The 25,605-nt window shown below is 38.8% G+C and overlaps 1 protein-coding gene and 1 non-coding gene across 7 annotated transcripts in view; one reads left to right on the top strand and one right to left on the bottom strand.

The window, feature by feature from the left end:
- Nucleotides 1-25,605, bottom strand: part of Usp3 (ubiquitin specific peptidase 3) — a 77,839-nt gene that overhangs the window by 36,017 nt on the left and 16,217 nt on the right. For 5 of the 6 annotated variants that reach the window (XM_060384857.1, XM_060384856.1, XM_060384854.1 and 2 more), the window contains exons 2-3: nt 15,923-15,983; nt 11,328-11,459 (exon numbers count right to left, since the gene is read on the bottom strand). In XM_060384857.1, coding sequence (XP_060240840.1) covers nt 11,328-11,459; nt 15,923-15,983 — 193 coding nt within the window. Of the gene's footprint in view, nt 1-11,327; nt 11,460-15,922; nt 15,984-24,028; nt 24,097-25,605 lie in introns of those variants that run through there. The other variant, XM_060384859.1, reaches the window with a different exon arrangement.
- LOC132655027 (U6 spliceosomal RNA) lies at nt 17,264-17,370 on the top strand. The gene has a single exon (XR_009592610.1). It is a non-coding gene; the product is annotated as a U6 spliceosomal RNA (small nuclear RNA).

Genomic DNA, 25,605 nt, shown 5'->3' with positions numbered 1-25,605 from the left:
TTTGTAACCTTGTCTTGTTGTTGAGCCTCAAGTAGGTCAAGTTGCTTCCTCTCTCAATGAAACACTCTGCTTTCATTACTAAATTGTAGATCTGTACTAATGTGGCAAAACACCAACAGAGAACTGAGCTGACTTTAGAAAGTTTCATTAATGTGTTTACTTCACAAGTGGTGCACTGTCAAACCCTTCCCTATTAGCCACAGTTCAGCCTGTTAGGCAGGATTTTGCTTTCATCCTTAGAATGTAACAGTGTGCAGTGTTTGCATCATTTCTAGCCTTACAAAGAACACTATCAATCATATGTCAACAGAGTCAAAAGACATTCTTACAAAATGATGGAGAAATGTACTATATTTACATTGGCATGTGTGCAAACAGCACCAGTTTCAGGAAGACCTAACTAATGATTGATAAGCAAACTGAAATATCACTTAACTATAACCATTTTCAAGATTAAAATTAAGAATGAAGGGGCTGTAGAGATTTGTTGTACAAATATAAGACCTTAAGTTCATACCCAGCATCTATATAAAAATGGCATGGTAGAATAAGCCTATCCTCGTATGAAGGAGTATGAGGGGTGGGCACAGAGACAAGACAACACCAAGGGCAACTTAAGAAGAGGACTCTTAATACAGACTCTGGCCCCTAGATGCACACAGGCAAATTCAACTATATATGTGCACATGCATGCATATACTATTCACACAAAAAGAATGGGGAGAAAATTGTTTTTTTCAAAAGAGGGTTTCTCTGTGTAGCTCTGGCTGTTCTGGAACTGATTCTATAAAACAGGCTAGCCTTGAGCTCAGAGACTTGCTGCCTCTGCCTCACAACTCCTGGTATGTGCCACCAGGAGTTTTTTCAGAATGAGCATAAATTTTAACATTTAGATAAAGATATACTATTGAGATAAAAATCAAATAGAGATTAGAAGAAAAAATAAATACCTAGAAGAAGGTATATCACAAATTAAAGAATAGTGATTGCAACTTGCTATGGCAAAAACAATTAAAATGCTGTGTAAAAATTTTTGCAGTAATAAAGCACACAAGGAGAATGCTTCAAAAATGTATTTTAACATAAAAAGTTGCCTTTCAGAAAAAATAAATAACTGAAGAAATTAATCATAACCAGTGATATCAGAAATTAGATGATGTTCAGGGGGCTTGAAGTACTAATGCCAAGTGATCAGCCATGAGATCATATACATACTGAGCCAGTTGTATTTATATATTTAGGAATACACACACATATGCAATGTATATAAAACAATTAAAGAAAAAATTTGAATTTGAAAGAGAAAAAAGGTGCTTCATGGGAGGGGGTGGAGGAAGGAAAGGGAAATGGGGGAAATAATGGGAGTATAGTTTCAAAACTAAAGCTATTCTGAAAAACAATAGGAGACACTGAGGTGGGTGCCGCTTTAACTGCACTTGGAAGGCAGAAGCGGCAGATTGATCCCAGCCTTGTCTACATAGTGAACTCCCGGTCAGACATGGCTACACAGTCAAAATAAACATACAAAAAAGAAGAGGTACTACCCAGTTGATACTTCCAGTATGCTCGTTTGTTTTCTAATGAGAGACAGAAAGAGAGAAGATCTAATAAGAGGGGAGGTGGGGAGGAAGTGAGTAAAGGGAAGGGAAACACAATCAGCACATAAATAAATGATTATTAAACTCCTCATCTCTTACCATTTTTAAAATAATAGCTTTTATTTCTTTGAAATTATACTAGCATCTCCCCCATTTCCCTTTCGTCCCTCCAACCCCTCCCATTGCAGCCATTTTGTTCCCTCCCAAATTCATGGCCTTTTTTACTTTGTTTGTGTGTGGGTGACATGTATATATGTATATGTATGTATGTATGTATGTATATATGTATGTATATATATGTATGTATAGATATGCATGTATATATATGTATGTATATATGTATGTGTGTGAGTGCACACGCGTGTGTATTATATAGATTTATGTGTATATATGTATATGTACATATGTGTGTATGTATATGTGTACATATGTATATGTGCATGTATGTATTCCTAAATATATAAATACAACAGTATGTAAACAGGCTTCTGAAGGATAATAATAAAATATAATCTTAAAAAAAAACTTAACACTTTGGAATTGAACAAAACAAACAGAAGAAAAAGAGCCGAAGAGAATGCACAAAAAACAGAGACCCCCTCATTCACATACTCAGGAATCCCACAATAACACTAAATTGGAAGCCATAATATATTTGCAAAGGACCTGCAAGGTGAAAGAAAGAAAGACGGGGGGGGGTATATGTAAATAAAACAAAAATAATTAAAAAGAAAATGAAGGGCTGGAGAGATGGCTCAGTGGTTAAGAGCACTGTCTGCTCTTCCAAAGGTCATGAGTTCAATTCCCAGCAACCACATGGTGGCTCACAACCATCTATAATGTGAACTGATTCCCTCTTCTGGCAGGTGTACATGCAGATATAACACTTATATACATAAAATAAATAAATCTTTAAAAAAAAAAAAGAGAGAAAATGAAAAGCTGACATGACATTCTATAACAAGGAAGGAACCTCCAAAGATGCTGTTGAGTTTGTGTTCTGTTGGCCATCTACTGCTGGACATGCAGCCTGCCCTTACGAGTGCTTTCTTTCCCCAGTGAGACTCCCATGGAGGAAACTAAATTTTCATTTGCAAGTGGTTATCAATTGTATACTGCTTCTGAGTTAGGAATGGGAGCATGTGTCCACTACTGTTCTCTGCTTTGGGGGCCCTTATGCAGACCTGTGCAGGTCCTGTGCATGCTGCTTCAGTCTCTATCAGTTTATTTGTTGTAGATCCAGTTGATTTGGAGGGCCTTTGTATCCTCCATCTCTTCTAGCCCTTACACTTTCTGCCTCTTCCTGCGAAGGTTTCTGAGCCCTAAGGGACAGGACTAGCTGGAGACATCCCTTTCTAGGGCTGAGTGTTCCAAAGTCTCGCACTCTTTGCATAATTTGGTCCTGTGGTCTCTGTGTTTGTTCCCATCTGTTGTGGAAGGAAGCTTCTCTGATGATGGCTGAGCAAAGCACTGATCTATGAGTATAGCAGAATGTCATTACGAGTCATTTTCTTATTTAACAGTAGCATTTAGTGTTTGGGCTGATGTTTACATTTCTCCTTTGGCAATGTACAGAGTACCTTCCTGTACCAAAGACATTAGCAGGTACAGGTGAAGACTCTCTGTAGAGACCAGCTCGACTTCTCCATGTTCAGTGAGTTGTGTAGGTGTCTTCAGTAATGGGGTTGTGGAGAGCAGAGCACCTGTAGTCCTGGCAACAGCCTGGGTTATTTGGGAATTCCTATGAGACCTCTCCATTTTGGCAACAACTCAATTAGATATAAGACAACTTGGTACTGAAAGCTTCATTTGATGACAAGAGATGGCCAGTTAGGACTCTTGTCTCCCTCATTGGACAATTTCATTAGATTGCTTTCATATCTGTATATATTTTATGAAGATTCTACTGTATTGTTTCCATATGGCCTCTCAAATGGCTATTTTAGACATCTCTCTCCATATGCTCTACCTTACCTCCCTCTTCCTTCCCACTCCTCACCTGATCCTCCTGTTCTAGCCCTACCCCCATCCATTCATAACTATCCTAGTTCCCCTTCTCAAGGAGATCTATCTGCCCTCCCTAGTCCCTTATTCTATACCTCAACTCTGTGGTTCTATGGATTATAGCTTGTTTATCACTGACTTAAGAGCTACAAGCCCTAGTACATGAAAATGCAAGTGTTCCACAAAGTCTAGCTTTAAAAGGCACTTCAGAAAGGTCCCCTCCTAGCTTCTTTGTGACTTGCACTGAGAAACTGTGAATAGGTGAAACTGGGCAAAATTCAGACAGTCTTCACTGCAAGGAAATCCAGAATTCAGTCTCCTCACATTCACAGCAGCCACCAACTATCTCCATCCACTGGGCCAACTGTTAAGCCATTATATTCATACTTATGTGAGCTTTTGTTTAGTGATTTTTTTACTTCAAGTAAATATGAGCTCCACTTATAGCAGACTACTTTCCAGGTAAAGAGAAAGGCTCAATTATTTAGGGGGGGGGGGGTAGGGAATGAAACAAAAAACAAAACAAGAAAAATTAGGTAAATTGAGCATTAAAAAGAAGCTGGGGAGCTGGAAATACAGCTCTTCCAGAAGATTCTAGTTAAATTCCCATCAGCCATGATGAGTGAGCTCACAAACCACCTGTAACTCCAGCCCCAGGAGAATCCAACGCCCTCTTCTGGCCTCCACAGACACCCACATGCATGTGAGACACACTTAAACAGATACAAACATATGCATATGAATTAAAAATAAAACTTTTTTAAAATTAGAACCATATTTGGTAACATCTGCAGACACTGGATAAGGAAATGGGTAAAAAAGACTGATATCTTTGTTTCTCACCCATGAGACAAGGAAGCATCTTCACTGTGTATTCATCTCAAACCTTAATTCCTTGAGCTAGACTTAAGTAGTTCAGGGCCGAGGCTATCACTCTGTGGTAGAGTGCTTGTGCTTATCAGCAACTAGAGTTCAATCCTTGGCAATAAAGAAAAAAACCTCAGCAGTTTTAAGCCTCACCTAATCAATAGTTAATAAAATCCTACTTAAACACACAGTATGGTATATCTACATCCTGCCGTAAGGAAAAGGGCCTGTCTGAATGACTCTACTGCCACACAGTGAAAACAAGCACCATGTGGGCCCAAGTCATTTGCACTGTTAAATAGTTGAGGCAGGGTGTGTGTGATGTTGAAGCTATTCCCCTCTCTGCCGGACAGCTTACGGGAGAGTAAACGTACAACGGTTTTTAACTGCATTCATTCCTGCTGTTTTTTGACTTGATCTCATGTGGTTCATGACCATTTGTCATTCTCTTATTCAAATATATTCAGTATTCTTATTGTATTCAAGAGTTTCTGTTTTCACAAAATCTTGATAATGTGAGTCCATTTGGCTAACAGTAAATCTGTAAAACTAGGTAGATACACACTACAAAAATCTTAGGAGGAGAACAGTAAGGGCAGCACAGCACACATGAAGATACCCAAGGAGCCCTACAGCTCCTGCAGATACGTCACCCTTACAGACCACCAGCCCTTCCATATGTGCCAAAGCCAGTTTTTTTTCCCCAAAACAAAAATGTTTTAATTAAAATTCTATTTTTTCCCATATAGTCAAACATGTTCATTATTTTGGAGAGACAGCGATAAAACTAGATTTCCAGTACATAATAAATTCTCACTGAGAACCAAAATAAAAGCAACATATACACTAGGCACTCATTTTGGGGTGTAGTTCCTTAAATACATTAATTTCTAGCTATAGTTAATAGTTTGCTAATTTCTGTTGAATATTTTTTCATTTATTTGATTATTCTAATTTTCAAATGATTACTGCTAATAAAAAGAAAGCTATTTGTTTTCATAAATTGGCTTTTCTAAATTTTCTATTAATATATAGCTGCTGTTTTTTTATTAGAGCCTCCAGAATTTTCTAGAGATTTTATAACTTGAAAATACAGGTTTTGTTTCCAAAACTCATATTCATAAAAATATGACTAATTATTTCACTTACTATCTTATCTCCATAGCTGAAGCTGACAGGTAATATTTAATAACAGTAACAGAGGTATGTGTGGTAGCAGGAAGTGTTTCTGTACTAATGGAAGTCTCAGCATTTTATCATCTATAGCTCAAATCTTTCTGTGTTATGTTAAAGCACTGTTTTACAATTTCTTTTTTACTTCATTGTAGTTTTATTAAAAATGATGGTTAGTTTTCAATACTTATAAAATGTATTTTTAGTTTCAAGATAAAATAATATGGGGCTTCTTTTGATCACAAATGTTGGCTAACTACAAGTGAAATTAACTTTACTTATTAATAGCTAAAATATCTTTTTGTTTGTTTGTTTGTTTGTTTGTTTTTCAAGGCTCTGTGTAGCCCTGGCTGTCCTGAAGTCTCTTTGTAGACCAGGCTGGCCTGGAACTCACAGAGCTCCGCCTGCCTCTGCCTCCCTAAGTGCTGGGATTGAAGGCCCCACCTCTCCCTTGTCTTTAACACTCTAAGGCATTAGCATTCTCTCCCCTCGTTGCTGTTGAGAGTATTATGGAAGTTACTAATGCCATACTTTTCACATCAAATTCTTGATGAAGAACATACACCCATCTGAAATGAAAAGGAACCATCATGCAAATGAAGTGACTTTGTGAAATAATGCTGAGGAGCAAGTATTTCATATAGTAAGCATGTATAATGCCACAAAAGAAAACATCCAGAATGCAGAAAGTACCATCACAAAGGGGACAGTAGATTTTTTTTTAAGATTTATTTATTTTATGTATATGAGTGCTCTATCTGCATGTACACCTGCTTGCCAGAAGAGGCATGAGTTCTCAGTAGAGATGGTATGAGCCACCATAGACACTAGAAATGAACTCAGGACCTCTGGAAGAACAGACAGTTCTATTAATCACTGAGCCATCTCTTCAGCCTGACAGTAGATTTCTTAAGTTTTAAATTTCTTCTCATTTAAGTGCATAACATTTCAGTATTTACAAATATAACCAACCACTTTATTATAAGTGACAGACACTGAAGAAAAAAAAAGCAAGCTGACATTCTAATGATTTCATGTTTCAAACTTCTTAAAGTTAAAAATCCAAAACAAAGTCTTTAGAAATCAAGTGTATATTTAAATTCTTTTGTTAAATTCTGATGTCTTGGTCTCAAATATCCAATTATGGAAATGAAAGAGTACACTCAGATAAAATACCCATTTTCTGTTAAAAGCAGATAAGCACTGGTTTATTAAAGCCTTTCATGATCTGAGGTCACCTCTATTACAGTTTCTTTTAAACTTCAAAACAGTTTTTAAAAAATCTCTTTCTGCCTTCCAGTTTTAAAGCACTGCCGGCGTGTGTCTATGCCCGTGGTTCCAGCTGCTCGGGAGGAGTGCCTAAGCCCAGCAGTCCAGGCCAGCTTTGGCAGCAGAGTGAGGATTCCTCCTGCCACCCCTCTCCCATCCCTTACAGGGAAAAGGAAATGAAAACGGAGGGAAACGGAACAGGAGAGGAGTACCAACACTCAGGAATCAAGCATGAGCTTGAGGGCAGCCTGGGCTATTGAGCAAAACCCCACCTTAAAAGGGGGTGGAAGGAGAAAAAAAGAAGAAAGCTGGGCAGTCTCGGTGAACACCTTTAATCCTAGCACTCAGGAGGCAGAGGCAGGGACATCTCTCTGAGTTTGAGGGCAGCCTCATCTACAGAATGACACCAAGACACCAGGGCTACAAAGAAAAACCCCATGTCAGAAACAAACAAACAAACAAACACAAAAGGGGTGGGATTAAACATTTTGTATTTAAATAGTTTATGTCACAACAAAATTTTCGGTTTATTTTTCATTTTTTGTTTTTCTTAAGACAGGGTTTCTCTGTGTAGCCTTGACTGTCCTGGACTCACTTTGTAGACCAGGCTGGCTGCATACTCACAGCGATCCTCTTGTAATTGTTTCCCTGAGTGCTGGGATTACAGGTGTGCACCACTGTGCCCAGCTCGTTTTTAATTTTTTAAATCATAACTGCTAAAAACAATAAAGTAAAAAATAAATGAATAAATAAAGCAATAAAGTAAGCCAGGTATAATAAAAATAAAAAGTAAAAAAAGAGTCTGAAATACAAGCAGCTTTTAGATATAAATTAATTCATATTTCACAATAGTGTGGAAGGATGCTTTGGGAACAAGACATTCTAGTAATCTTAATATCTTTTCATAATTCTTCATTCCTACATTCAGCTCCTGTTCATGAAGTCAGATATCAGTGAATCATATTAGTATTTTTAATCTGTTACCTTCATGTGTCTACTTACACAAACCTCCTAATACTAATGTGAACTTCTTTTCAACTGCAATAATGTACAGCACATGTAATTCCATTTATATTGGGTAGGGAAGGGAACAGGATGGGAGGAGAGAAACAGTACTGAAGCAATAAACTGAAAAATAACCTTTATATGAAAATCTTGGGAAGATTTTCACTTTTATTGAAATCTTCATTAACTCTATTTTATGCTAATTGGATTTTCTCAGGGAGTGGGCCTGAGAAACCTTTACAGTATCTGCTTTCTCTGTGGAGGCTCTGCTTGTATCAGGGTTACGAAGAGGCTGCCAGTCTTCAAAGGGAAAGGAATGTGTCCTTCTGTCTGTGGCTTCAGTCCTCCAAGATGATCAGAGGACACAATGTTACAGATTTGATGCAACTTCCCCCTTGCTAAGAAAATCTTTTCCACCCCAGTAGTAAAAATTGAACCCACCACGTAGTTGGCAAACACTTTAGTGCTTCGCCCCAATCCCAGCCCTTCGTCATGCAAACCCACACTGCCTAGTCTGCATAGGACAAGGAGGGACATCCAAGATCGAAGAGGTGGTTTTTACTGACACATAACAGGAAATGACAAGTGTCCCAGAAGCTAGAAGTTCAGTAGAGATTACCTCATGTAACTGGAGTTAGGAGAAGGGAATTTTCAGTAATAACTTCAAAAGCAAGAAGAGGGCAGGGCAATTCTCTTGGTAAAAGAAAATAAAGACAGAAACTGTAAGTGGGCTGGAGAGATGGTGTGGTTGGTAAAATACTTATCACATACTCTAAGAACCTGAGTGTGATTCCCAACACCGACATAAAAACTTGGGGTGTTTGTAGCCCTGGAGAGGCAGAAACAAGAGGATCCCTTGAGCTCTCTGGTTAGCCAGCCTTGTCTTACCTAAATTCCAAGTCCCATGAGAGATCCTGTCTCAAAAAAAAAACCAGGTGAAGGCACCTGAGCAATGATATCCGAACAGTTATGAACTCCACACGCATGTGCACACACATGAGCACACAGGCAAAAACAACTGTTAAGCCTCAGAATCTTGTGATACAAACCATACAGTGGTAAGGAGGGCTTCACAATTGGGTGTGGTGGCTCATAGCTGTAACCCAGCATTTGGAAGACTAAATCCTGGCTCTTATAAAGTCAAGGCCAGCCTGAATATTTTAGCAAAATCTTGTCTCAAATTAAAAAAAAAAAAAATTAAAAAAGGGACTGGGATACAATCCAGTAGTATTTGCTGAGCATGTCCAGGGTACTGGGTTCAATCCTTACTACTAGGGGGTAGAACTGGAAGAAAAGCTGAAGTCAAAATGCTTAATATTCAAATATACAAATATTTTTACCTTTTAATCCTATCAATCAAGCCAAGCCATCAGAAACTGATGTACAAAGAAATTGCTAAACTATGTTAGGAAATGATACAGTACTCTTACTCAGAGAAATCTGTTTCTCCGTAACAGTTAAGTGATGGGGAAAATACTAATTTCAACCAAAGCTTCGTGAACTCACAGAAATCACCAGTTCCTTTGGGGTATTTATATGGAGTATAATTTCGCAGGGTGGTTCCCTGGCGTAGCACTAATGTGACCCCTGCAGCTGCAGCTTCCTTCCTGCATCTCAGCAGCTCTGGGTATCCACACACTTGCAGCTCTGTTTAACTGCACACAAAAGACTGGCAATTGGCCAGGAAGCTCCTGCCACTCTCGGGTGTGTTCTACCCCAAGGTTCAAGATTTTCTAAATCAATTTGGCCATGAAATGATGTCTACTATTTTAGTATACTATAGCAATGTAAAAGAAACTAAATTCCAGTGTTCAGTTAACAAAAATGCAAAGTCACTAAAACATATAGTAAAGCCCTATGAAAATAATTTCATTCCATTAAGCTGATCCTTAAAATTTCCTCAAAGATTTACCATTTCCTCAGAATTTTACCATAGCAAGAAAAAAACAGATTTAACTGTACTTAAAACGCTCTGGTTTGAACATCTCATGCACACTGCTAACTGAAATCAGGAGTGAATGCTGTCAGCACCTGCACCACAGACTGGCATAACCTATGACTATGAAGGGGAGATAAAGACATTCAAGATTGACCCAATTTCTGCTGTCTCTAAAGCAAAAACGTAGTTATAAACACAGAACACATAATTCTATAAACAAAGAAGCTGTACCCTTCTTGGTTAATGAAGGCTAGGATGGGAGTGGAGTTAGAGACTTACATAAGGCTGGGTCAGCAACAGCAGCAACACGACTAATGCTTAGCTGTGGCAAAAAGGAGTACTTCACAAGAGTAGGCCATAGTAAGTGAACACTGCCCTGCGTGTGGATACTCTCAGAAGACACTAATTTTACTCAAGTCTTTATCTACCTCTAAGCTTCTCTCCCCTCTATCTCTTCCAGGTCTGATCACTAAAGAATCCTTGTCTGAATAACTTAAACCTTTAGTAGACCTGTAAAACATTAAAAGACCTGAAAAAACACTGGTCTACTTTTCTCTCCTTTGCAGACATCTTCCTACAGTTAGCTCCAGACACTGCAGAAGGACCAGCATGCCCTTCAACAGAAAACGTGGTCTTTGTGAATACTTGGCAACAGGTGCGGTAACAGCCCAGCACTGGGGAGGATGAAGCAGGAGCAAGCCTGCGTCAGATAGCAAAATCCTGTCTCACCCCCCCCCACCAAAAGCAAGTCAACAAAAGCCATCCTTATAGCTGGACCTTAAATGCCCACTTCTGCTCAGTACTGTCTACATATAAAATTTGAGAACTACTTTGCAAATACATAATAAATAACTCTAAAACAGTCTTCTAAATGGTCCCTCTCAACATCAACAACCCCTAGAATTGAAAGTAAAACAAATAAAAAATTATTCGTCATACTTTATGATCAGGGAAAGAAATTTCCTTCACACAGTAGTAAAAACTATAAACTTCTCTTTATATGCCACATGGGTAACAAACTGTTAAACACTGCTTGTGGCCTGAACAATTCACTCCTAAGTAGTCATAAAAATAGACAGGACTTTACTACCACTTACATGAAATGGACATGTACATTATATTACAAGGGGCCAACAGTTCCAACCCATACTTTTTTGGACACAGGATCTACTTTTTTGTAGCGCAGGATGACCTCTTGCTTAGCCTACAGAATGCTAGGAATACCAGCACACACCACCTGGCATGGCTGTCTCCAACCTCCTCTTAAAGAGTAAGATATTTTATGGAGAAAAAAGGCCTGAAATGCTGAGTTGGTAACACTAAATTCTTGACATTTACCTCTCAGGAAGTACAAGAGAATAGAACCACAATGAGATAAGGAAAATTATCAAAACAATCTTTCAAACAAAGAAGCTTAACTTGTAAGAACACATTTGTGAAAACAATACCATTTCCAGAAAATATTAACTTACCAGTATGTGCTGTAGCTACTGCAATCCATGCACACTGTATGCTGAGCTTTCTCTTGCTTTTCTGATCTCTTATGGTTGAGTAAGGATATCTGTGCATCTTCATAATGTTTTTTTGCATGGCCATTCACATACCTTACAAAGCCAAGTGAAATTTTTATTTTAATTTAAATATTGCTTTGGAAAGTAGTAAAAGATGATGACATTATAAACCAAATTAAGTGAGAACTCTTGAAAAAATATATGGTGATATATTAAGCTAAATACTTAACAAGAATACTCAAATTTGCAACTTAATACTACAGTCAATTTTGGAGGGATGGCTCAGAGGTTAAGAGCACTGTCTGCTCTTCCAGAGCTCCTGAGTTCAATTCCCAGCAACCACACGGTAACTCAAAACCATCTATACCCTTAACTGTCCACACATGCAGATAGAGCACTCATATATACAGTCAATTTTTAGTTACACCTAGATTAGGGCCAAGCGAGGAAAGGCATTACATAAGCAAACTGGTTTCAGTGCTATTTATACTATCACTATTAACTTTTATGCTGATGCTTTTCTTATATATTTTTTAAAGGTTTTTTCAGCTTAGGTTGTTATTAAAAAATAAACAAGTAAACTCTGTACACTAAATTAATAAACCTCCTTCCACACAGCCATATGCTAAAGTTGCACCTCCAATATGAAAGTTACACAGTAAGTAGGGCAATCTATGTTCTCCTGAATATGGCTTCAGACCTTCCCTCTGAATGCCTCATCACCAACACTCATTGAAATGCATTTGTTTAGAACAATCCAAACAAAACACAAATTAACTTAAATTTCAAAAAACTACTGTTTCCATGTGAACAAACACAACCAGTGGTTGGTTATATTCATACCAATTTTGTAACTTTCCAACTCAAGTTTAATAAACCATATTTTATTACAGGTGAAGGGCTGTCCATGCCATGGTGCACAAGCAAGCAAAAGCCAGAAGATGATCCATGGAAGTAGGTTCCCTCCTTACCTGATCCATCCAAAAGGATCAGGCTTGGTGGCAAGAGCCTTTACCAGCTAAGCCATCTCACCAACCCTAATAAATCATTTTATTACACCTGCCCTTCATGTAAAGACTAGAATGCTGTCCCTGGCCTCTACTAGAAACCTCTTACGACCCAAATCATACCAGTTCCTTGAAAACAAGTCTGCAAAAGGTGGCAATTACTTAAAACCTCCACTGGTAAAAACAAATGCTGGTTGATCAGCACCAGAATAAAGAGACCTAGCGAGCAGGTAGTTTCATCTTAAGGTGCAGTGGTTGGTCAAGGAGCTGCAGTTACCTTGGGGAAAAGGTGGTAGTACACTGCAGCTCAAGTCCAGCCTCCACCTCCCAGGAAAACTCTCACCCTTTGCCTCGGATGAGAATTCAATCACTTTCTCCCCCTGAACTTCAAAACGAAAGATCCTCTATCTCCAAAGTGGACTGAGTTTTTTGAAAACAAAATAACAAAGGTATGTGCTTACAACTAGCCTTCAAAGTCAGGCCTTTCCTTCACGAGCTCATATAAGCACAATGAGTTACTAACATTTCTGTACTTGCTTTCTCATCTGTGAATGGAGGTTACAGTACATGTTTCACATGGATTATTGGGCATTCAGGATTATAAACAATTCAGGATTCAAAATGTGGTTCACTACCACTTTCCCCTATATATTTAGCTATTGTTTATTCAGAATCCAAATAATAAACCAACTGCTTAGACAGTGGGCATATGAAGCACTATTAATACAATGTGTGCAGTTCGGAAGAACTTGCTGTTTAACTGAAAAAGGAAGCTCTAGTCTGTGTAAGCTCGTACACACCTTCATGTTCTGCCCTCAGTGCACACCATGAAGAGTGCCTTCACAACAAAAATAGTGAATGGCATAAACATCGCAGGGCTTTGGAGCCTGATCATCTTTATATAGTGCACGCAGGGAAGAGCTTCAGTTACAATACTGTAGTTTCCAAATGTACTCTAAATTGTTCCTGTGAGGCTGAGAACAAAGGAAAATGGCACTTATGTATGGAGGTGTGGTGAAGCCCAATATAGGAGCTTAAATTTTTGATAAAAGAAATAAAATTAAACCCCTATAAAGATCAGTGATGAAAGTATAATTATTAATGAATGACACTAACATTAGCAATGTTTGGCTAATAAACAAATACACTAGTCAGAAGTTAACAGTATAAAGCTAGCCTCCCTAAAAATACGTATTTCTTTCACAGTTTTAGATTTTTAACTTCTTTAGACATATGGTCTATTGCACAAGGAACAAAGTTTACTATGTATGTCACAGATCCCAATAACAATTCAATAACTTAAAAACTAAGTAGGATGGCATTGTAAAGAACAGTAGAATGTTTATCTCAGATGTGCTGATACACCATATTTTTTTTAAACACTAAATTGAAAAAATATATATTTAAGACTTCCCTGTAGGCGAACAGTCTCAAATTACTATGCGGAAAAAAAAACAAACAAACAAACTCTGTATTTGGCAACAATAACTGGAAGTACAGAAGAGGTGCCAAGGTCAATCAGACGGTTCTCCACTTTCTGTTCAATCTGCCTAGCATCGTCTCTAAATGTCTGTTAAAGTCCTAGCCTTGAACTTACCTTTGCCATTGATTAGAAAAAATCCACCTGCAGTGTCTAGAAAATGTCAACTTTCTTTCCCAAAGCCCAGAGAATTGTTTGTTGCTTCCTATTTGTCAAGAATATTAATCTTACCCAATTTTTCCCCTCAAAAATGTCCTGGTCTTTCCTCGGTCATATGACTTTCAACATTTGGATATGGAGCACTCTGTGACATCCGAAGGCGCCACACAACCCTACTACATTGTTATCCTCACCTCTCAAAGCTAGGAGAGAAACCTAACTCTTCAGAGCGGAATTAAGTCCTTCTACTTGTCTTTTTTAAAAAATTATCTGTACAGAATATTTTCAGGCTCACAGATCCTGGAGATTTTGAAACCACAGCAGCCACAATGAAGATACAAAGCATTTTCCAAATGTAGTCTTAAGTGTGCATGAGACAGATATTCAATTCCAATACTCAACATGAAAAATCATGATAAAAATCAAGATAACTGAACAACAAAAATGCTTTTCTATGTAATAAGGATTTAAAGTAACAATGGGAAATACTAAAAATAAATACAATATAGATGTAAATCCCTGTGATTTGCCTGGTATGTGACTACTAAAAGAAATTCAAAGTAGATCATCTCCTCTTCCTCCTCCTTCCTCCCCCAACTTTTTCTTTCTTTTTTTTTTGGGGGGGGGGTTGGTTGGGTTTTGTTTGCTTTAGTTTTTGAACGATCTCATTCTTTAGTCCAGGCTGTCCTAGAACTCAAACAGATTGGCCTCGAATTCACAGCTATCCTCCTCCCGCATGTTAAGAGTTATAGGTGTGAAAACACCAAGCCTAGCTCTCAGAGTAGGTGGTTTCTAAAGCTAAATGGCAATAAAAATATCCTTGAGTTAGTGTTAGAATCAGTTATTGAATTATCTAAGTAATGGCATCTGGAAGGCAAAAACTGGACAGAAGTGGTTTGGACTGAAATGGAAGCCTCTATCTAAATCTACATAAAAAGCAAAACATTTGTTGTTTAAGTGTGGTTTGGTTTTGAGGCAAGGGTCTCACGGAAGGCAGGCCTGTAACCCAGGTTGACCATCAGCAAGGACAATAATAAACTTCCTGTCCTCCTGCCTGTCTTCTGAGAGCTGGGAGCATAAGAATAACTACCACATTAAGTTTTGTGCAGTGCTAAGAGCAGAACCCAGGGCTTCATGTATGCCAGGAAAGTACTCTATCAACTGAGCCACATCCCCTATGTCAGAAGGCAAAATATTTTAACTGAATAATGAAATATTTAGTATAGCTCAGACAGAAATAAGTAACTACACAGAGATGTCATTTTCAAAGGTAATCCCATTATCTGTAAATATTTAAATTTTTGACACAAGTCAGTAAAGGCAGTTGACACAGCAAGATAGCAAGTGAGACAAGATCAGCTTCACACTGATACTGCTTAAGTAATGGAAACATGGGTTCAATTATACTACTCCAGAGTAGGCTTAAATTTTACCCTAGTAAAAAATTTTTAAAGCCAGGTACAATGGTGCACGTCTGTAATCCCAGCACTCAGGGAGGCAGAGGTATTGCTGTGAGTTTGAGGCCAGCCTGGTCTACAAAGCCAATCCAGGACAGCCAAGGCTACACAGAGAAACCCTTTTTTGAAAAACAAAACAAACAACAAGCAAAAATTTAAACAACCATTTTCTAAACTTTTGTTTTAAGATTTTAAAAGTTTCCTTGTTTCATTTTCCCAACCAAATATTACTAGTAGGTTTTCTTGGTCACCAAATTTTAATTCTGCATAGCAGCATAAATGGATTTCCCCTAGAGTTTCCCTTCTTGTATCAGATAACAAGTATTCAACCTGAGATCACTACAAAGAATGACATGCTATGATTAACAAACGTATTTAAATACACTTTCAATATAAGGCTTGGGGGCAAATTATTAAAGCAAGTAGGGTAATGAATAAAAATATGTCACGTACCTTCCACAGTGGACACCTGAACAAGTCAAACAGACCCAGGGGCTTTTGTTGGACCTGCACACTAATAAAAAGAAAAATACAACATAGCATTTGGATCGTGTTATTTTCCATTTCCCAAATCCCTAATGGTATCCTGTGCTTCATTATAAATCCCACAGCCGCACAGTACTTGGCGCATGTGCTTACACAGATGACTGCCTACCTAAAGCTGACTCAAAAAGAACGGAAATGCACATCCGCACTGTTGTGCATTTTAACTGACTCAATTCAAATAGCCTAGCCATAAATTAAACATGTACACATTTTCTTTATTACTTAATCTTCTTTGTAGTCAGCAAGTTAACAGGCTAGTTTCCCATTAAAAGCATTTGGTTGGTTTTTTTTTTCTTTCTATCCATCTATCTATCTATCTATCTATCTATCTATCTATCTATCATACAATATTGTCTGCATATACACCTGCATACCAGCAGAGGGCACCAGATCTCACTATAGATGGTTATGAGCTACCATGTGGTTGCTGGGAATTGAACTCAGGACCTCTGGAAGAACAGACAATGCTCCCAGCCTCTGAGCCATCTCTCCAGCCCTTCTTTTTCTTTTTAAGTCTCTTTTAATCACATATTTTTGCCATTCAGGTTATATACAACTATAAATAGCTATTCTTCCTTTATTTAGAGGTATAACCTAAAGTCACAGTTAGGCCTAATCCTAGTTTTCTAAAAGTATTGCATAATATAACAAATGAAATGCACACAATTCTTGATGATGGTGTTAGCAGGACAATCATTTTAAGTATTACAGCTGACCCAGGAAGGAGTGGGTATGGAAACTTAAAATGTTGATTACTTGATTGTTGTCGAGCTGTTGTCACTCAATTAGGACACTTGCCTAACATATTGGAGTCCTTGTGTTTTTCCCAGCAACTCACTTCAAAAAAAAGTGCTCTTTATTTCCTCATTCAGTTACCAAAAGTCCAATATGTAATAATGTAAATTTAACTCTCAAACATTTTAAGAATAGAACAGGCCAGAACATGGAAGTTTACTTCATCTAAGACCTTATTATTAAAGGAAGCTTCAACTTACAGATAGATAGGTTTCAGAAGTGTAACCATAATATGAACACACTTTCCACAGAAACAGAACTTTTTCCAGACTCTTCTATGAGAAGCTGGAACATATATACATGTGAATGCAGGCACATGTACACAGACACACAGACACACACACACACACACACACACATGCCACATAATCCATAATGTTTACAATCTGAATTCAAAGTCTATTCAGAAAAACAAAAATATTAGAGCAAAGTTTTTTTTAATATTTCAATATTGTGCTCGCTTCGGCAGCACATATACTAAAATCGGAACGATACAGAAAAGATTAGCATGGCCCCTGCGCAAGGATGACATGTAAATTCGTGAAGCATTCCATATTTTTTAAGTGTAATAAAAAATAATAAAAAAACTTCAATATTAAATGTCCAAGAGAAATGAGAAGAGCAGAGAGTTGTGAATATTCAAAGAGTTAAATCTGGGAACCTACAAGAACTCTTTAATACTCCTAATTTCACTTCAAGGTGTTGCCAAGGCAAAGGAGCCATATTTCTTTTTAAGAGCCAGACTCTTAGACCTCACTACACAGCAGGCTCCTGTGCTATCTGAAAAGAAGATTCTTACATATCACTCAGATGCTAAAGCTTCCTCAAACTGCAGTCCCTTAACACAAACCCCCCCCCCAACAAGACACTCCATCTCCTGTGTTCTGCAGGGTCCAGTCCTGAGCTGTCCTTTCGGCCCTTAGACTTCTTCAATGAGACCACAGCCCTGGGAAGACCCTTTCACTCTGCCTCTTCAGCCATGGCCTTGGAACCTTTCTCTGTCCTTGCTCTCACCTCAGAATCAAGCTCAATTCAGTAGGACAGTCTGTGTGTCCTGGAATGAAGAACTTTGCTGTTCTCCTGAGGTAGCCAGGCTCAAGAGGGTATAAGCAGTAATGCATATCGGGAAAGGCAAATGGACACAAAAGCTCCAGACTTTAATGTGAATCAGATTTATACCTTTAAACTAGGAGAGAAAATTTTTGTTAGAAATCAGAAAGGTACTGGGCAGGGTGACATACACCTATTCAGCACTCAGGAGGCAGAGGCAGGTGGATTTCTGAGTTTGAAGCCAACCTGGTCTATGGAGTGAGTTCCAGGACAGCCAGGGCTACACAGAGAAACCCTGACTCAAACAACTTAAAAGAGAATTCTGAAAGGTAAGAATTGGATGCACAGATTCTGGCTCTCCATCATTACCAGAGATGAAAGTGAGCATCCTGACTCTTTTATATGTCTTTACTATAAAATGGAGAGTAGGTAATGACTAAAACTATAAAATTCTATGAGTGGGTTATGGGGGGGCACTTGCATCATCTTCCCTCATAATAAAATTTTTCCAGTTCTACTTTCTAGCTAATTTTCTTAAAAGGCTTAAAACAAGGACTGGAGAGATAAGGTCTTGCAGGTAAGTACACCCACTGCTTTTGCAGAGGAACTGAATTAGGTACCCAACACCCACACAGCAACTCATAACCATTTCTAACTGCATTCAAGGACTCCAACATGCTCTTCTGGCTTCCAAGAGCATTAGGCACACACATGGTGCCAGCATGCAGGTGAAATACCCTAAATAAACATGAAGAGGCAAGCATCCTACCGCACTATCAGTAACAGCACTATAGCAGGGGAGTATGTCTGTGAGTGTGAGGGACTTGGGGGGGGTTCTTAAAATCACTATTCAAACTACCATAGACAAACACTGTTGTGACAACAGAAAAACAGAGCCTTAATCCCATCCCCCCCGTGAATAATCTTAAACTTACAACATTCGAAAATGTTAGCACCCCAAACAATACCCTTCTTTAAAATAAAGTTAACTTACATTTAGCTAATATTTCTGTAGCACATAGTGTTATTATGCTGTTAACTACTACAACTTTCTTGACGATCCCTTCATTTAACCCTTTACAATCCCAGGAGGTATGAACTACATTCAACCTGTTTTAAAGATTAAGAAGAGAAGGCAGCACAGTGGCACACGGCTTTAAATCCCAGCACTCAAGGAGGCAGAGGCAGGTGGATCACTGTAAGTTTGAGGCCAGGCTAGTCTACAAAGCCAGTCCAAGACAGCCAAGGCTACACAGAGAAACCCTGTCTTGAAAAACAAAACAAAACAAAACAAAAAGATTAGGAAAAGAGGTACAGGGAAGTTATATATTTTGTTAATTTGCTGAAAGACAGCTGGAACTCAAGTTCATATGGTGTTTGAAGGCACAGACAGACACAAGCAGTGGGTCCAAAACATGCTACTTTTCCAGGTCTTGCTAAAGAAGCCCATATTGGCCCTAAATTCTCAATCCTCTTGACTCATCTTCCAAAGTGCCCAAATTATAGGCATAAAGCACCACAGCAGAAGGCCGTGTTTTTGTTTGTTGACCCTTTTTTGTTTGCAGACAGCATCTCCTGTCTGGAACCGCTCGACTTACTCTCCTGCTTCAGCTTCCTGAGTAGCTGGGACTAAAGGTTTGCAGCACATGTGTCAATGTACCACATCACTTGGCTTCACTTCTGTTTTTAAAAGACAACTTACTATAATGCTTCTGTGTATGTACTCCCCAAGAATTGTTTTAAAGTCTGGATGGCTAGACAGTAACTGTCAAAAACAGTTATGCAAAACAAAACAAAAAAACAGTACGGGGAAGCGGAGTGTGATGTTGCACACCTTTAATCCCAGCACTCAGCAGAGGCAGGCACATCTGTGAGTTTGAGGCCAGCCTGATCCACAGAGTAAGTTTCAGGTCAGCCAGGGCTACATAAAGAACCCTGTCTCAAAAACCAAACAGTATGGTGAATGGAGACATATGAACCTGCTTGCTCTCACTTTCAACTATACTGTCTGAAGAGTTTCAAAATACATTACTTCCCTCATAACAATAATTAAGTTTAAAGAGAGTAGCACTATCAATTTATACTAGCAAATTTATAATTTCTAAATAATAGTGCTAAATTAAAACTATAGATTTGTAAAAATATAATCAAAGTATTTAATTTAATATTGAAGTAGGTGCACACATTCCACATAAGATCCAACAGTAAAAGTATTTTCCTCTTGAAATTTAAGAATAGGCTGGCATCACTCATCATTAAGGGTCTATAAATATAAGTAGAAATATAATAAGACTAACCCACTTTCCCTGAAATTAAGAGCAAGGCGGGGCTGGAGAGATGGCTCAGCCGTTAAGGGCACTGTCTGCTCTTCCAAAGGTCCTGAGTTCAATTCCCAGCAACCACATGGTGGCTCACAACCATCTGCAGTAAAATCTGATGCCCTCTGCTGTCCTGAGGCACACATGCAGGCAGAACACTGAATAAATAATAAATAAATTAAAAAAAAAAAAGAGCAAGGCATGTAAGCCTCGATAGGTATTAAGTTTCCAAAGAACAAGACAACAGTGGAGTTCCTAGAGCAACAGGAGGCAGCTGTGGGGCCAGAAGAGTGCCAGGGAAGACTATAGGAAGTAGGCAGGGATCAAATCAGGGAGAAGCCCAAGTGTGGACACCAAGTGTGTAGATATGCCAGACAAAGCCTCAAGGAAAGATGGCAGAACTAAGAGTTCAGGGCCAAGGTGAGGAAGACAGTTATGAAGCACAGCCCACTCTTCTTGAAAACCTTTTTCACTCATCTCTCTTTACCTTTGTCCTTTTCTTCCTCCAGGCTGGCAATCTGTCCTCTTGAACGATTAAATGAGTAAATTATCCATTGGTGAAGCCAGTTAAGCATTTGTCATAACAGTTTTCCCTTCCTGGTTAGTTATTCTGTGATTGCCCCCACTATGAATTCTCCCTTCTCATTCCCTGACTTTCTGACCGCCCTGGGCAGCTGAATACCACAGGTAATTCCATGCAAATCCAAGTCTTATGAAACTCAGACCTTCTCCTTGCTATTGTTTGGAATGCTTGCTTAAAGGGAGGTTGGCCACAGGTGAGAAGTCAGGCTACTCTGAAACAAACATACTGTAAGCCTGAACTCAAAGAGATTGGGGGAAACAACATCATGGAAGCACAAAGAAGCCCTCATTTATAGAGGCACGTGAGTTAAGGTGTTCTAACTACAGATACTCTGATGAAATCCTGACAAGTTCTGACCCACAAAACTGTAAGCAAAGCACACAATTATTTTTGAATTATTTTGAATTGCTAGGATGTGGTGACAGATAACCATGCAGCATGAAACATCTTCCCATCTACCAGCATTACTGGAACTAGTTAAGTGAACAAGGGAGTTTTAAGGGATTCCACCCAAAAGGAATTGAGGCTGTCCAAAGGCTTAACTACCTCTTTACAGGAAAGGCAGTGAAGATTAAGGCATGGCAGTCTACCTTGAACTAAGCTACTTTATACTGGTGATCTTTCTGTACTGACCAGTATTACAGAAACTCAAAAGCTCAAATCCATGTATTTTCCCAGCCCTAAGTCTGATTAATTCTTTCATGAGCATAAAGCCTCACTTCTAATTTTTCCCTGTATTACATTTTAAAAAGTAACTTGGTAACAAATAGATGGTCAAATCTTCAAAAGTTCCAAAGCACCGTTCCTCTGGAATACACCTGTTCTGTGTGAAGATTCTTAAACAGCACCACAATTACAGGATTCCCTTTTCTCCTCATGAAAAGCTACAAAGCCTATCCTTCAATCCTCTTGCCTCTCTGAGTTATGTTATATAATAACTATTCTGAGAAACCTCAGATTATACTTCTTTTGAGGCATTAGATACTTGACACTGTGCTCTGACCCACCTTCCAGCTTCTCCCATGACAGGGCATACAGAGCCAACTGTAAGAGTGTTTGGTTTATATACAGAAGCTGAAGACTTCTCAGAGGCAGAGGTAATCTGCTTTGGGAGCTCCAGCCACCCCCTATCCTGATATCATCTACGTCAGCATATATGTAACCCATCCATGTCAGCTCTGGTGGGAAGCTATGCTACAGTCTTCTGCGTGGATAACTAGCAATGGAGCAGGTTTCCTTCCTATTTCACTGCATAGGAGTCAAAAGCGGATTAGAGGACTGGGACATTTCTCAAAATATAAGACGCCATCCCCTTGAGGATGTCAACTCATCGGCATCATTTCTAGAAGCTGAAATCTTTATTTCCAGTCTATGCGGAACTGTCTTGTCCTGCAGCCATTCTGTAATCCTGAAGCTAACAGTCAATACAGAGGAAACTAATTAAAAAAAAAAAAAAAGTCTCAGAAACATCTGGCACTTGGTGGTCTGAGGGCGAAACAGCGCTGATAATAATTTGCATTAGAAACAATCCACTGCTCAACATGAAAACCTTGACCCAAACCATATGAGTAGTTATTTCTTAACTAGGAATGCTCCCAAGGTAACTTTCAACTGATTTCAAGGTTTTCCAGTCAGAAAAATAATTTCAACAATGAATTTACTTCAATAGCCTTGACATCTTATTTTAATAAAACCACTGAAAATGGGAATGACAGGGTAGGCAAAAACTCTTACATTATTATGAAATCTTTTTACATAACACTGCTCACACAACCAAAAAGTTAAATGTTTACTCATCCTGCAAGGTGCCTAATCATCATCATCATCCTGCATATACAAAGCTGTTAGTTGTAGCATTATTGTTAAGTGCAAAGTACTCTAACCAACCTACATTCTCACATGCAGAAGACCAGCTGCATTTCACTGTGACACACTCATAAATGGGATACAGTAGAAAGTGATAGATCAATAGCAGACAGATGGATGAACGGACAGACAACTGGATGAGAGAGGAAGTGACAAAGAAGTTAGGGAATGAGGTTCAAGAAATGGCTCTCAGGCAGTAAAATGCTTTCCTGTCAGGCATGAGACTCTGAGTTTTAACACCAGAACCCATGTTTTACAAAGCTGGGCATGGCCAGATGGTGGCGGCACACACCTCGGCGGCACACTCGGCACACTCGGCAGACACTCTGAGGCAGACAGAAGGATCTCTGAATTTGAGGCCAGCCTGCTCTACAGAGTAAGTTCCAAGACAGCCACAGCTACACAGAGAAACCCTGTCTGGAAAAAAGAAACAGACAATTAACAAAAACAAAAAGAGGAGGAGGAGGAAGAAAAAGCAGGCACAGCAGCAGCAGAAGTAGCAGCAGCAGCAGGGAACGATGGAGTTTGCTTGTAATCTCAGCACTGAGGACGTGGAGGCAAAAAAAAGAAGAAAAAAAAGGAGGGTCTCTGGAACTCACTGGCTAGCCTGTCCAATGGAATCATTGAGTTCCAAGTTCAGTGAAAGATATCATGCCTTAAAAACTAAGGTGGTGGGCTGCCAAAATTGTTGAGCAGGTTTAACCTGATGGTATAAATTCCATTCCTGAAACCCACAGTGGAAGGAGAAAAGTGACCCCCAAAACTTACTCTGTGACCTGAAGAAAAAATTATTATTATTAAAAATAATTTAATTAATTAAAAAACAAGGTTGGAAGCATCAGAAGAAAACAACTGACATTGACCTCTGGCCTCTACACATACAAAAACACACAGACACAGACAGACAGAAAGACACACACACACCACACCACACCAAAAAAAGAAAAAGAAAAAATACTCATACAAACATGGATTGATATATAAAATAAAATGGTAAATGATAAAAAGCAACACATAGAAAGCATATATAGTTTGCTGAAAATTCTTAATTAGAATAGCTTTTTGTAAAACTTAACCTTTGAAACATTAACAAATGTTAATTAAATGTTAATGGTCTAGGTACTCAAAATATGAAATAAAAGCACCAAGGATCAGGTGAGAAATTTAAAATGAAAATCAAATACACACAAATTAGGCAAGCTGTATTTAACTGAGCATCTGGAAGGGGAAGGATAGCTAATCCCAGCTTTGAACACACTGCTCTATATAGTACACACGTACAGACAAGACCAGCAGGGTGTAACTCAAGTCTAGTGACCAGAGTATCTTTTGCAATGGTATGTGCTAGCAATTCTGGAATTACTGTCTCTGATTATAGGATAAGCAAGTGAGTATACATACACAGGTCATGAGAGCCAGCTTCTCAGCACTGAACATATGCAGCAAATATGGAAGGGAGAGGAGTCAGCCTGTGGTATTGAAAGGAATCATGGATGTCAATGGGAACTCGTGGTCATACAAATGCATACATACACACCAACAGTGGTAAATATACCTATTCATTCATACTTCTATCTTAGATCTTTCTGCTAAGAGATCTTAGCTTACAAACATGACTTCCAACCAAAACCAATGAGGGCTCCTTGGAGAAAGGACTGATTCCAAGTCTGGGGTAGGCTGGGTACAAGACATGCATGGAACATCTTATGATATTAGAAGAAGAAAAAGGAAAAGACCCCCCCAAAAAAAGACCCAAAATGACACATCAAAATTACAGATTAAGAAGGTTCCCACTGGCCAAATCTAAGACAAGTTGAGTCTCAAAATAATGATAACAGTATCGCTGAATAAATGAAAATCTGTGCTTGTGCTATGGTATGTAAGCAAACGCATAATCAAGGGAAAAAGGAAAGTTCTTCTTTATGGAATACCAGCCAACACATGTGAAAGAAGTATTAGTTAGAAAACCTCCATCTTGAGACCATCCTAGTAATAACTCATTCTATCAAGAACAATTAATGAGCCATGGCACATGCACATAATACCAGCACTGGGAGGGCTGCAAGTTCAAAGCCAGCCTGTGATAGAGCGAATTTAAATGCAGCCTAGGTAACTAAAATTCTGATTTATTTTTACTTATTTATTTGTTTGTTTATTGTAGGTGGATTGTAATCCAGCAATATAGCTACTCTGGCTGGAATAGACACACCTTTCGCACACACTTTTAATCCCAAGTAGTGAAGGTAAAATTAGCTGGTAGAACAAAGAAGCCAGGGCGGAGTTCATTTGTGAGTTTATTCAGCTGTAAGTCTCAGAGGCTGAAAGCTTTCGAGGCCTAGGTTAGATTGTACCGAGGCTAGACGCTTCCAGGACTAGGCCTAGGTTAGCAGATGGAGGTAGTAAGCATCTGAGATGACAATTCTATCAGGCGAAGAAAAGTTACTATTTTTCTAGCCGGGGGTAAGGCCAGCAAAATGGTTCAGTGGGTAAAGAGGGAGAGCACTGACTCCCAAAAGCTGTCTTCTCATGTCCGCACATCTATGGAGCGTATGTGTGTGCACGTGTGTTAGTGCTGCCAGTATGTACGTGGGCATAAGGCTATGTACAGGAGCACAGGTAGTCTCTCAAGGGATGTGTCCCACAAGAAAACTGCATTCCCTCCTCCGGCAGCCTTCAGGTGCTGAGAGCCCCTCGTCTATCCATGCTGCGGTTTTGGCTTGATCCTGTACAGGTTCTATGCTTACACTTACAACTATGATGATATGTTATCTTGTATATGTTTATAAATATATTGTATATATTATAAATGTTATAAATATATAAACATAATTAAAAAAGAAAGATTGGTGTGTTCCAGTAGTATAGTACTTGCTTAGAATGAGAGAAACCATAGGTGTAACCCCTAGATAGAAGGAGTCAAAATTAGTAGTATTTATAAGACAGGTAAACTAGGTTTTTCAAGAAAGGGTGAAAGAACT

Source organism: Meriones unguiculatus, chromosome 6 (assembly GCF_030254825.1).
Source record: "Meriones unguiculatus strain TT.TT164.6M chromosome 6, Bangor_MerUng_6.1, whole genome shotgun sequence".
In the NCBI taxonomy this organism is placed as follows: Eukaryota; Metazoa; Chordata; class Mammalia; order Rodentia; family Muridae; genus Meriones; species Meriones unguiculatus.
This window is presented reverse-complemented; position numbering and strand designations above follow the sequence as displayed.